This window comes from Marmota flaviventris, chromosome X (assembly GCF_047511675.1).
Source record: "Marmota flaviventris isolate mMarFla1 chromosome X, mMarFla1.hap1, whole genome shotgun sequence".
Lineage (NCBI taxonomy): Eukaryota > Metazoa > Chordata > Mammalia > Rodentia > Sciuridae > Marmota > Marmota flaviventris.
This window is the reverse complement of record NC_092518.1, coordinates 74,355,897-74,369,581: the sequence shown is the minus strand read 5'-3', so window position 1 is coordinate 74,369,581 and position 13,685 is coordinate 74,355,897. Positions and strand designations below refer to the sequence as shown.

The 13,685-nt window shown below is 35.2% G+C and overlaps 1 protein-coding gene across 2 annotated transcripts in view; it reads right to left on the bottom strand.

The window, feature by feature from the left end:
* Positions 1–13,685, bottom strand: part of Sytl4 (synaptotagmin like 4) — a 61,890-nt gene that overhangs the window by 20,183 nt on the left and 28,022 nt on the right. For both annotated transcript variants that reach the window (XM_071606279.1, XM_071606280.1), the window contains 4 exons: positions 13,213–13,389; positions 12,746–12,961; positions 12,301–12,410; positions 11,963–12,065 (listed from right to left, as the gene is read on the bottom strand). In XM_071606279.1, the coding sequence (XP_071462380.1) occupies positions 11,963–12,065; positions 12,301–12,410; positions 12,746–12,961; positions 13,213–13,322 (539 nt within the window). In that variant the 5' untranslated portion in view covers positions 13,323–13,389. The remainder of the gene's footprint in view (positions 1–11,962; positions 12,066–12,300; positions 12,411–12,745; positions 12,962–13,212; positions 13,390–13,685) is intronic.

Here is a 13,685-nt window from a genome sequence, read left to right as displayed (position 1 = left end):
TTCTGTTGGGACTGAATTCAAATTACTTGGCCTGGCAGGAAAATCATTATGATTTGAACCCTGCTCAGTACTCCAGCCTCATCTTTCACCCTCCACTCTTCTTTGTACTTTCGTTCTGGAAAGAAGAAGACCTTTTGGTTCCCTGAATATCCCAAAGTTCTTTCTCTTCCTTCTTTTCTTTGCCTGAGGTGTTCTTTTCACAATGGCTACTTTTCTTCATCTAGCTGAATCTATTCCTTCTTGAGGTCTCTCCTTATGTCAATTCCTCCAGATTTCTCTGACCATATCCTAAGTCTGGATTAATAAACTTGCTCCCCAAATACCCCAATTCTTGATAACATTCATAACATATGTAAGTATTTATATCTTTAAAACAAATTATTTACTTTGTTAAATGATTTGTTTAATGTCTTTCTATTCCAATAGACTAAGTTACATGAGATCAGTGACCACATAGCTTGTGCACCACTGTGTTCCCATTGCTTAGAAGACAGGTTAGCATAAGGTAGATACTCAAATGTCTGTTGATCAAATTCTTGAATAAATTCCTTCAATGCAACTTAGGTAGATCCACAAATAATCAGTATGTCTTAAAGACAGAATGCAGAAGTCCAAAGTGGCTTTAAAGCTTAATTATCATAGTGAATGATGAACCTAAGCATTTAAAACAGCAGCCCTCCTAATAAGGTTCCAAGTCCTGAGATTGTATATGATATATAGAGAGTTACTGTGGTATATTCATAAATGTACAAAGGAAAGTTATGTGAGAATCATTCCACTCTCTTTCCTATTCCTGATCCCCTCCCTTCCCTTCATCCCCCTTTGTCTAATCTACTGAACTTCTATTCTTCCTCTCCTTCCTTGTTGTGTGTTAACATCCACATATCATAGAGATAATCTGACCTTTGGTTTTAGGGGATTGGCTTATTTCACTTAGCATAACAGTCTCCAGTTCCATCCACTTACCAGTAAATGCCATAATATCATTCTTCTTTCTGGCTCAGTAATATTCCATCGTGTATATTACTACATATAGGTTGGTTTCATAGCTTAGCTATTGTGAATTGAGCTACTAATAAACATGGATGTGGCTGCATCACTGAAGTATGCTGTTTTTAGCTCCTTTGGATATACACCAAGGAATGGGATAACTGGGAAAAAACCGTGGTTACATTCCAAGTTTTTTTAGGAATACCATACTGCTTTCCAGAGTGGTTGCACCAAATAAGTCAATACAATACTGCCATGTGTAACTAAAAAGAACATTTTTTTAAACAGAGATATCTGTACCTCCATGTTTATTGCAACATTATTCACAGTACCTAAGAAGTAAAGGTAACCAAAATGTCCATCAACTGATAATTGGGTTGAAAAAATATGGATATATACAATGGAATATTGTTCAGCCTTTAAAAAGAAAGAAATTCTGGACTGGGGATATAGCTCAGTTGGTAGAGTGCTTGCCTTGTGTACACAAGGCCCTGGGTTCAATCCCTAGCAACACACACACACACACACACACACACACACACACACACAGGAAATCCTGTCTTTTTCTACAGTATAGATGAACATGGAAGACATTATGCTGAGTGAAAAAAGACAGACATAGAAAGACAAATACTGCATGATCTCACTCATGTGAAGTGTAAAGTCTAACTCACAGAGACAAAGAGCAGAATGGTAGTTGATGTTGAAGAGTACAATGATGGAGAGTTACTGGTGGGGCTGAGGAAGTCAGAGAAAAGTGTTGGTCAAAGGGTAAAAATTTCAGTTAGATGGGGGAACTTTAAGCTTTGGTTAAAAGCTTTTGCTTTCTTGTTTGCTTCACTTTAAAGGATTGTTTTAATGTTTACATTTTATAATGAACACATATCACCTTTTATTCAGATAAAAGGCAAGGAAATATTATTCCCAAGTTTTAACAAGTTTTTAACTTAAAAAATAAAAATAAAACAGCAGTCCTCATATCTAAAAGGCAAAATATCATCCCTGGGCCTCTTATCTCAAAGAATTAATAAGAAAAGCAGGAAAAGGGAAAAAGTCATTCTATCTCTAATATCTCAGTTAATTTCCCTTGACTCCCAGATCTCTATACTCCCAAGGTTTCTTCCTTTAAGCTCACTGGCTGCCCCTTCTCAGTTTCCGTTTCTGGTCTTTCCTCCTCTCTAGGAACTCTACCATTTGGATTGTGTCCAGGCTTCTTCTCAGGGTTGCTTCTCTTCTCCATCTAGCATTACTCTTAAATGATCTCATCTTGTATCGTGGCTTTAAATATCACCTATAAGCTTATAACTTAAATGTATGTCTTAAATGCAGACTTGTTTTTCCAATAGTCTACTCAGCCTCTCCAACTTGGATGGGTCAAACACAAGTCTAAAACCAAAGCCTCAATCTTCGCCAAAACCTGCTCTTACCTCAGTCTCATCAAATGGAAACTCCCTTCTGTCATTTCTAAGATTGAAAATTTCAAGAATTATCCTTGACTCCTCTCTTTATCTCATAATACAAATAAAATATGTCAGCAAATCCTCTTGTCTCTATCTCCAAAATACATCTAGAATCTCATCAGTTCCCATCCCTTCCAGTGCTATTATTCTGGTCCAAAGCATTACTGTTTGGCAAGTGAATGGTTGCAATAGCCTCCTAACAAATCTCCCTGCTTCTTTCTTTGTCTCCAGTCAGTCCATTCACAACTCAGTGGCAAAAAAAGAGCCTGGAAAATATAAATCAGACAGTTCAGCAATTCCATTCCTAGATATAGACCTGAGAGCATTAAAAAACATACATTCATGTAAAAACATAAATGTTCATATCAACATTATTCCAAATAGCCAAAAATGTGGAAACAACCCAAATTTCCATCTATGGATGACTATATAAAAATTTTGTGTGTATGTATGTATGTGTGTGTATATATATATATATATATAATATTATTCTCCTATAAAAGGAAATTAAGTTCTGATACATGGTGCAACATGAAGGAATCTTGAAAATGTTATGGTAACTGAAAGAAGCCAGACACAAATGGCCACATTTTTTATGACTCTATTTGTATGAAACAGAATACAAATTAGGCAAATACAGAGAGATAGAAAGTAGAAAATGGGGAGTGGATGCTTATTGGGTACAGGATTTCTTTGGGGGGTGATGAAAATGTTCTGAATTTAGATAGTACTTTAAGAATGTAGTGCAACCATCACTACTAACAACCACAGCATTGAACACCTTAAATTTGTTAAAATGATGGTTTTATGTTATGCAAATTTTATCTCAGTTTTTAAAAAGAAAAATGAGATCATGTCACTCACTCAGAACCAATTTTCTCATACACAGTAAGACAGTACTTTCAAGTGTCAATCAAGTTTTATATGATCTGCCCCATCTCTGAATTTATCTCCTCCCATTTCTACCCTACTCACTCAGTTCCAGATTATCCAAAAGTATCAAACACAAAGATCATTTTAGTATCTTTATACCTACTGTTTTCTCTGCCTGCAATGTTCTTCCATAAGATAATCTCAAGGTTTGCACCTTCATTTGCTTATTGCCTTTGCTCAAATGTTACCCCATTAAGACTTTCCCTATCTAGCCTAAAGAAAACAACATATTTATATATGTTGTGTGTCCCTAGCATTTCCTTTCATTTCAAGTCTCCTTAATTTTCTCCATTGCACTTGTCAACACCTGATATACTATTTGTTTACTGATCGTGTGTGTGTGTGTTTGTGCGTGTGTGCTAACTACCCTCAAATTTAAAGTCTGCTAGCAAGGGAATAGTTCCTGGCACATGGTAGGCATTCATATGTATTTATCAAATAAACCAACAAAATAATAAATGAACAAAGAATAGTATCCAAATCTACAACATCCTACCCAGTAAAGAATAAACTTTCCAAGTTGTCACATGATGTTTGAGATAGTTCTGTGAAAACAGACAGCAGGGGTTGAAATCCTAGGGCTTGCAAGAGGTGAAACACCAGTCATTCCTTTAAAAAAATGGATTAGCTTTATAGTACAAGGCACAGCAGGGAGCTTGATTTTATTTTTTTACTTTAAAATCATTCTTTCCTTCCCTTTGCTCCAAAGAAAAAAGAACTCCTACAAAATCGTTCCTCCAGAGAAGACGTTTAACAGTGACCCATGGAGAGTGGTTTTTGCTTGTGTTTTTTCCTAAAGATTAATGTGTACTGATCCAGAGCTAATACAAACAACCCCAGGGCAAAAAAGCAATTATTTGACATCTGTTCTGTAAAAAATAAACTAAGAGATGGGAGTCCTGTGCTCTAGCTATCTGTATGATCACAGGTAAATCACTTATCCTGCTTTCTTTTCTGTAAAAATAAGGGGGTTGAATTAGATTATCTCTGGGGCTCCATAATTTTATGGGAAAGATCACTTATGTCACTTAATCTGTTTCCATGTTTAGGATAAATAAGAGTCTTCTGGGTCCAATGAGATTAGAGGTCATGGACAGCCAGAAGCAGTAAGTTTCAGAAATTACATTCTGACTGATGATGTCAGATGTGTTAATCAATTTCAGCAAATAAAAGCCATTCTTATCCTTATCCACAAAGTAAAAAGGGGCCTCTTCACCCAGAACAGATGAGTCACCAAACCAGGGCTGTGATGATAACATCACAGTACATACATATAATGAAACACCACACTTACATCTTGGTGCTGTCATGGAAAGAAGTCCATGTTATATTTTTCCTTTTATTCTTTGATTTATAATTGACATAAATAAGCTACATGTTTAAACGTGCAACTTGATGAGTTTTTAATTTTTTTTAGTTGTAGATGGACACAATATTTTTATCTTATTTTTTTTATGTGGTGCTAAGGATTGAACCCAGTGCCTCACACATGCTAGGCAAGTGCTGTACCCTTGAGCCACAACCCCAGTCCCAATTGATGAGTTTTGACATATGTATATACCTTTAAAAACATAACCACAATTAAACTGAGGAACATTTATTGCTCCAAAAAGTTTCTTTATGCCCCTTGATAATCCCTCCCATCCCCCTTGGCCCTGTCCCCTGGCAAATAAGAGTCTTATTTCTTATTTCTGATAATCTGATTTCTGTTATGAAAAACTTGTTTGTATTTTTTAGAATTTTATATAAAAAGAATCACACATTACAATGCTCTTGACATATCATATTTCATACATTTGATTCAAGTGGATTATGAACTCCCATTTTTACCCCGTATACAGATTGCAGAATCACATGGGTTACACATCCACATTTTCACATACTGCCATACTAGTGTCTGTTGTATTCTGCTTTATAATGTTTTGAACAACTAATAATTAAAAAAAAGACAGACACAAAATAAGAAAACCTTCATACATAAAATCACATCAAAAAGGCAGACTATAGAATGAGACGGACATCATTACCCTAGGTATGTGTGTGACTGCACATGAGGTGTGATGCTACATTGTGTACAACCAGAGAAATGAAAAGTTGTGCTGCAATTGTGTACAATGAATCAAAATGCATTCTGTCATATATCCCTAATTAGAATAAATAAATAATTTTTTAAAGGCAAAAAAACCCAGAATCACATAGTAGGTACTGTTTTGTATGATGCTTAACACTTGGTATTATTATTACTTTAAAATTCATCCAGGTCATTACTGCATGTATCAATAGTTCATTCCTTTCCGTAGCTGACTAGTATTCCATTGTATAAACAAACCCAGCTTATCCATCCACCTTTTACTGGACATTTGGATTGTTTCCAGGTTTTAGCTATTACAAATAAAGCCGCTATGAACATTCCTGTACAATTCTTTGAATGAACATATGCTTTTGCTACTCTTGAATAAATACCTATGAATGAAATGTCTGAATCACAATGTAGGTACACATTGAACTTTTCTTAGGACACTGCTATTTTTTTTCAAAATGCTACACCATTGTGTGTTCTCATAAGCAGGTTATGAGAATCCTAATTGTTCTACATCCCTGCTTATAAGTGGTATGGTCAGTCTTTTTAATTTTAGAGGGCACATAGTAGTATCTTATGGTGATTTTAATTTGCATTTATGTAATGACTAAGAATGCTGAACATCTTTTCATGTGCTTATTTGACATCTATAAATTGTGTTTGGTGAAAGGTCTGTTCAAATCTTTCCCATTTCCTATGGGACTGTCTGAATTACTGAGTTTTTAAAGTTCTCTCTTTTTATTTTTTTGCTTATTTATATATATATATATATATATATATATATATATATATATATATATATAATCATCCTTTTTAAAAATAGAGATTAAAAGTTTAGGTACTCAACCTAGGTATGTGTGCTTAGACAATTTGGTAATCCATTTGCCAAAACTATTAATGACTTATAACAATAATTGGGGCAGAGGCAGTTAGATTAGTAGAGGACTTAATTTATATATTTTTAATATCGTATAAAATGTGATGAAATTCTTTCCCTTTGGTTGAGGGAAAGTTAGGGGAGAAAGGCACACATACACATACATACATAAGCCTAAAATTGAACAGCAGCAACCAAAGAGGCAAGGTATGGCTTCAAGTCATACAGTTCAAAAATTCATGGTGAAAATAGAAGATTCAGCTCAGAAAAGCTCCTTCACAATACTTCCCAAAGTGGTACTGAGCAGAGTGTGTGAGTAGGCCGACCTAAGATAGGTCAAGAAAAACAAAAGTCCTCAAGATTTATAATCTCATGTGCCTCTGTAGAACCTCAACAGAGGCAGACAAGACTGTTCCACAGACACTGGCATGAGCTTGAGGATTCACCCAAAGGTGGGCCAACTAAGCCTCCATGAGAAAATTTAAAATAATTTAAGGAAATTAAAACCAGGACCACAGGCTGCTTTCCACCCCTTCCATCAAATTACAAGCAATGACAGGCATCATGGTGCATGTCTGTAATCACAGCAACGAGGAAACAGACAGGAGGATCACAAGTTCCTGTCCAGTCTCAGCAACTTAGCCAGACCCTATTTCAAAAAAAAAAAAAAAAAAAAAATGACCAGGGATGTAGCTCAGTATTAAAGTACTCCTGGGTTCTCAATCCCCAGTACAAAAAAATGTTACAATAAAAGAAATACAATAATCATTTCAATAAATGGTGCCAGGAAATTGGATATCCATATGAAGAAGAATGAAACTTGACCTATATCTCTCACCAATTATAAAATTCATGTCAAAATGGATTAAGGACTTTAATTTAAGACCTGAAATCATGAAACTCATAGGAAAAAACATAAGAGAAATGTTATGGGACATTGGAATGGGCAAATATTTTTAGGGCAGGGCAAAGGAAATGAAAGCAAAAATAAACAAATAGGATTAGGTCAAACTAAAAAGCTCTGTATAGCAAAGGAAATAATAAACATAGTGAAGAGACAACCTACAGAGTAAGTGAAAATATTTGCAAACTACACATATATCAAGTGATTAATATACAGAATATATAAGGAACTCAAAGAACTCAATAAAAACTCAATAAAATAATAATCCAATTAAAATGAGGAATGCATCCAAATAGACATTTAGGAAAAGAAGACATCCAAATGGCTAATAGGTGTGTGGAAAAATGTTCAACATTACCAATCATCAGGGAAATGCAAATTAAGACCATAATAAGATTATCATCTTACCCCAGTAAGACTAGCTATTACCAAAAAGATAGAAGACAGCAAGTGCTTGCAAGAATGTAGAGAAAGGGAAGCCTTTTATGCTGTTAGTGTGAATGTAAATTAGTGTAGCAATTAGGGAAAACAGTATGGTGGTTCCTCAAAAAATTAAAAAAACTACCTTTTGATCTAGTAATCCCACCACTGGGTATATATGCAAAGAAAATGAAATCAGTATGTCAAAGAGACATCTGCATGCAACACTCTTCACAACAACCAAGAAATGGAAAACAACCTGAGTACCATCAACCTATGAATGAATAAAAAAAATGTGGTATATATACACAATGGAATACTATTCAGCCATAAAAACAATGAGGGGCTGGGATTGTGGCTCAGTGGTAGAGTGCTCACCTAGCATGCGTGAGGCACTGGGTTTGATCCTCAGCACCATATAAAAAATATAAAAAATAAAGATACTGTATCCACCTAAAACTAAGTAATAAATATTTAAAAAACAATGAAACTCTGCCATTTATGAATAGAACTGGAGATCATTGTGTTAAGTGAAATAATCCAAGCACAGAACTATGGCTACATGATCCTATTCACATGTACAATTTAAAAAATTGACCTCATACAAGTTGACAGTATAATGATAGTTACCAGAGGCCAGGAAGAATAGAAGGAAAGGACAGTTGGAGAAAGATTGATTAATGAATACTAATGTATAGTTAGATGGGAAAAAAGGAACACTGGTATGCTATTATACACTCAGGTGACTATATACGATGATAATGTACTGTGTATTTTTTTTAAAAAAATAGAATATTTTTTTAATGATTTCATCATAAAGAGGTGATGACAAAGGAGATACAGGTTTACCTGGTTTGAACATTACACAATGTGTGCATTTATCAAAACATAACATGGTACCCCATAAATGTATACTTTTATGTATCAGATGAAATTTTTAAATTTAAAAATAAAATTTTAAAAGTATGATCATAAGCTATATAATGCTATTTTAGTCAATGATGGACTGATGGTCTAATAAAGTAAGTCATATCACACAGTGACATCATAGTCATCTTATTTTGCACATGTGCACTCTCTGATGCTCATATGACCACAAAATCGTCTAATGATGCATTTGTCAGAATGTATCTCTGTCCAAGAAATTGACTATATACAGAAGGCAGTGTTCAGTTCTTATCTACCTACAGTATAGCTAAGTGTGGTTGACCAAATAAATTGTTTCATACTGAGGTCAGAAGTTTGACCAGAACAATTCACATAACCTGTGTCAGAGCAAATAAAAGATATAGACAAAACTTTCCCTATTAGACACTAGTAAAATGAAATAAAGTGGTCTGCAGACATGAATAGCCATAGAGTAGGGAGAAACAAAAAACTTACAAGATATACAAAGAACCTAGTGTGGAGCAGAATATAAACCTAGAAAAACAAATAGGTTTTTGTTGTTGTTGTTGTGAGTACTTTACAGTACAGGCAACTTAATACAAATTTGATCAAAACTACACTGAAATTCCATCTCAGTCAGAATGGCAATTATCAAGAATACAAGCAAAAATAAATGTTGGTGAGCATGTGGGGAAAGAGGTTCAATTATACATTGCTGGTGGGACTGCAAATTGGTGCAACCACTCTGGAAAGCAGCATGGAAATTCCTTAGAAAACTTGGAATGTAAAAAAAAGAAAATTGAGAATGGAACCACCATTTGACCCCATTATCCCACTCCTTGGATTATATGCTTAAAACCAGATGAATGGATGAAGAAAATGTGGTATATATACCCAATGGAATATTACTCAGCCATAAAGAAGAATGAAATTATGGCATTTGCCAGTAAGTGGATGGAACTGGAGAATATCATGCTAAGTGAAACAAGTCCATCCCAAAAATCCAAAGGCAGAATGTTCTCTCTGATACGTGGATATACTAACCCACAACAAGGGAGGTAAAGATTAGATGTTCATTGGACTAGACAAAGGGGAATAAAGGGAAGGGAGGGGGGATGGTAAAAGAACAGATAATAGAATCAATTGGACATATCTTTCTTATCCTCATATTTAAATACATGACAAATGTAACTCCACATCATGTACAACCACATAGTGAGATCCTAATCGGAACAAGTTATACTTATTCCATGTATGTATAATATTACAAAATATATTCTACTGGCATGTAAAAAATAATAATAAATGGTAAAAAAATAAAAGAAAAAAATTTGGAGAGCCCAATTAAAAAAACAATTTCCAAGAAAAAAAGAATACAGATTGGATAAAAACCAAGAGCTCAAATATAAAATGATAAAAAAAGAAAATAAGAGAAAAAAGAAGACTGAAAGCAAAGTAAAAATATTGAAACCTAAAAAAACAATTCATTCAAATCATTAAAATTAAAAACAGCAAAAGACAAGAAAAAAGGATAAGGAAATGAGACAAGGATAAGGACAGGAGAAAGAAAGAAAATGGTGAAAAAAGTGATAGCATGAAGGATCAGGTTTAGTTAATCATGGTTAACATCATACAGTAAAAAAAACTAAAAGGCAGTGGTATAGAAATAGAGGATAAGGAAATCCAATACCCCTGAGGTGGTGAACTTAACTTATAAAAATTCCCACAATGAAGAAAGAACTCATCAAGGATATACCACAAATCAGGAAAAATGATACAGTAAATCCAATCACATGCACACACATATACCCACATGCATACTTGTGCACATGTGAACACATACATACAAAGTTGCCTACAAGGAAGGAAAACAAATCGTGTTAGTATTAGACTTCTTCACAGTTATATTCAATAGCAGAAGGTAACTTAGCAATGTCTAAAATATTATGAGGGAAAGAAAATGTGACCCAAGAATATAATACTCAGCTAAGATATCGTTCAAATATAAAAACATTTAGCAAATGCTCTTAACACGAAAGAATGCAATAAATACTACAAGTCCTTGTTGAAGGAACTTCTCAAAGATGAAATCCAAACAATCAAGAAATAAAGAATGCAGAAATAGATACACCATGGTACAATTGTCAGCATATAATCCTTTTAAAATTAAAACTAAACAAACTACTTTAAAAAGATAATGATTTATGATCGTGTAACAATTTAAATGTTATAAACCTCGATAAAATCTAAATGACTTGAGTGGCAAATAGGAATAGGGCAAAAGAATTGAAAGGAAACATAAGAAATCTAATCTCTTCCTCTTTCAGAGCAGAGAATCAAATGATAATGTTTAATATTGAAACAGGAACTTTCAAAAATGATTAACTGACTGCTAACGAAAGATTAGCAATTCTTCCATTTTATTTTAGTGTGTTATTCTGTTAAATTCAAACAAAATTAAATGAAATGATTTTGGAGCTGTGGATGTAGCTCAGTGGTAGAGCACTTGCCTGGCATATGTGAAACCCTGGGTTTTTTCCCTTGCACTGAAAAAAAAAGGAATGACTTTAATTTATTATATGATGATCCAATATTATGAAGTTTCTTCAGTCTATCCATCTAGTCATCTCTCTATAGATAAAAGATATATTAAATGATTTTCACATAATATATAATGTGAAAACTGGGGTAGCAAGGATCTCAGTGATTTGTGGCTTTCTTCTTTCTCATTTCCTGTACTGTTTAATTTTTTAATTTTTTAATTGATTTTTAAAAAAATAAATGACAGCGGAATGCATTACAATTCTTATTGCACATATACAGCACATTTTTTCATATCTCTGTTTGTATATAAAGTAAATTGATGCCAATTCATGTCTTCATACATGTACTTTGGATAATGATGTCCATCACATTCCACCATCCTTGCTAACCCCCTGCCCCCTCCCTTCCCCTCCCACCCCCTTAATGAATAAATATATGAAAAAATGTTCATCATCTCTAGCAATTAGAGAAATGCAAATCAAAACTACTCTAAGATATCATCTCACGCCAGTCAGAATGGCAGCTATTATGAAGACAAACAACAATAAGTGTTAGTGAGGATGTGGGGGGAAAGGTACACTCATACACTGCTGGTGGGACTACTGTTTAATTTTTTAAAATAATGATTATGTGTTATTTTTATTTGCCTTCAGCTTGTTCTTATGAAGTAAATATGCCCAAATGTTACTATTTACATGTTACTGTTTACATGAGTTTTAGAATTAGGATTGATTTTTCCCTTTTACCCTTTTCTGTGTATTCCAAATATTCTTGTAATGAACATCTATGAGATAGAAGAATTTTTAAAAAGTAATAAAAGAATTAAAGGAATGTTGTAGCATTTCGTTAAAATACTTGGTTCTCACCTGGGTTCCTGCTGTTGCTCCTGAATAATCTTTCTTCCTGGCCAGATATCACCCATCTGTGTCTGATGAAGGAGGGAATGTCCCACTGTCTCTCTTTTATTTGCTTAAAGACAAACAAAAGCATATCGGGGTGGTGTTGATGAGTGTAGGAAAGGGAAACAATGCTCACAGCATCTCCTACAAAATCATAACAATTGCAGAAGGGATGGAGGTACAATCTTTTATATTCCCACAAACCAGCTAAGCCCATGGAGTTAAGACTCCACCATTCAGAACACACTAGGATCTATGGCTAAGGGTAAGTCCTACAGGGAACCATCCCTAGAAAAGCCCAGTACCTGCAGGTTTACGCCGCAGTGACATCCTGATTATCTCACTGCCTGTGCGGTAAGCAAAGCGGTTCACTTTCTGGTCATAAAACCAGTCTCCAGTTGCTTTCTTCAGCTCTCTGGGAAGGAATGAAAGAAAATGACCAATGTGCCAGGTATGGTTATGCATGCCTGTAATCCAGGTTACATGGCAGGCTGAGGAAGGATTACAAGTTCAAGGCCAGTCTGGGCAAGTTAGTGATACCTTATCTCAAAATAAAATCTAAAAAAGGCTGAAGATGTAGCTCAGTGGTAGAGCAATTGCCTAGCATGTGCAAGGCCCTGAGTTCAATCCCCAGCACCAGGGGGGATAAATGCAGAATGGCTCCTGTCATTCAACTAACAAAGACTGAGGAAAATAATTGAATACCATAGTCAGGACTCTTCTCTTACTCAGCCATAGGTTAACACTCACATTTCTTTGGCGCACACCTTGCACCTCCAGGTACCATTGCTTTCCTGGATGCGGCAGTCCCGACACACCAGGTGATTACAACCCCAACAAGTGTTGGTCTTGGGAGTCAAACGGCCCAGACTCTCTTGGCACCGGGCACAGGTCCGATCACTGTAGTGTTGGCTACCCCTCTTGGCCCCTTTCCTTTTGATTTCCAGTAGTTCATTCTTCAGTCGCCTGCCAAGCCCCAAAAGACAAGCACAAGTGGATTCAGGATCTGTGTAGGTCAGATGGAGAAGAGTTGAGGGGCAAAGACACACTATTTGATTCTGTGAAAGCAACAAACTCAGAGCTCAACTTGACCCAACAAAGAATTGTAAATGTCATGTACACAATTTCCTCTGAAAGTCAAATGAGAAGCACAAAGAAAAGCCTAGATATCACTGGTCAAGGGAATGGGGACCTTATACTATTTCTGGGACTCTTACCTAATCCTTTTCTCATCTGCTTTCCGAAGCTCCTCATCTCGCTGTAGAACATTAAGGATCAAATCCCTTTCCACCTCAGACAGAAAAGAGAGGTCTAATATCTCTGACATGATGTATTCTACTTTCTCTTGTACTCTTTCTTCAAAGCAACCGAACAAGGAGAACTTCCAGCGTTGCCTGAAATGAAAGAACAACCCATTTCACACAGATGATTTATTCCAGAATAGGCCCACAGCTCTAGAGCCTTTCAGTAGGCTACTTTCCTCTTGAACTAGGCTAAAGAGACAAAACAAAAGTATCTAACCTATTTACCATTCCTCTTCCAACTTGAGTCATGCCCTAAAAATGAAGAATTTTGATTTTTCAAGGAGTTATTCATAACTGTGGGAAATGACTGGATCTTTTAGCATAAGCATTAGAGTCTAGAAAGAGCACAGAACAGTCAAACTCTCAATCTACCAAGTGGATCCTCA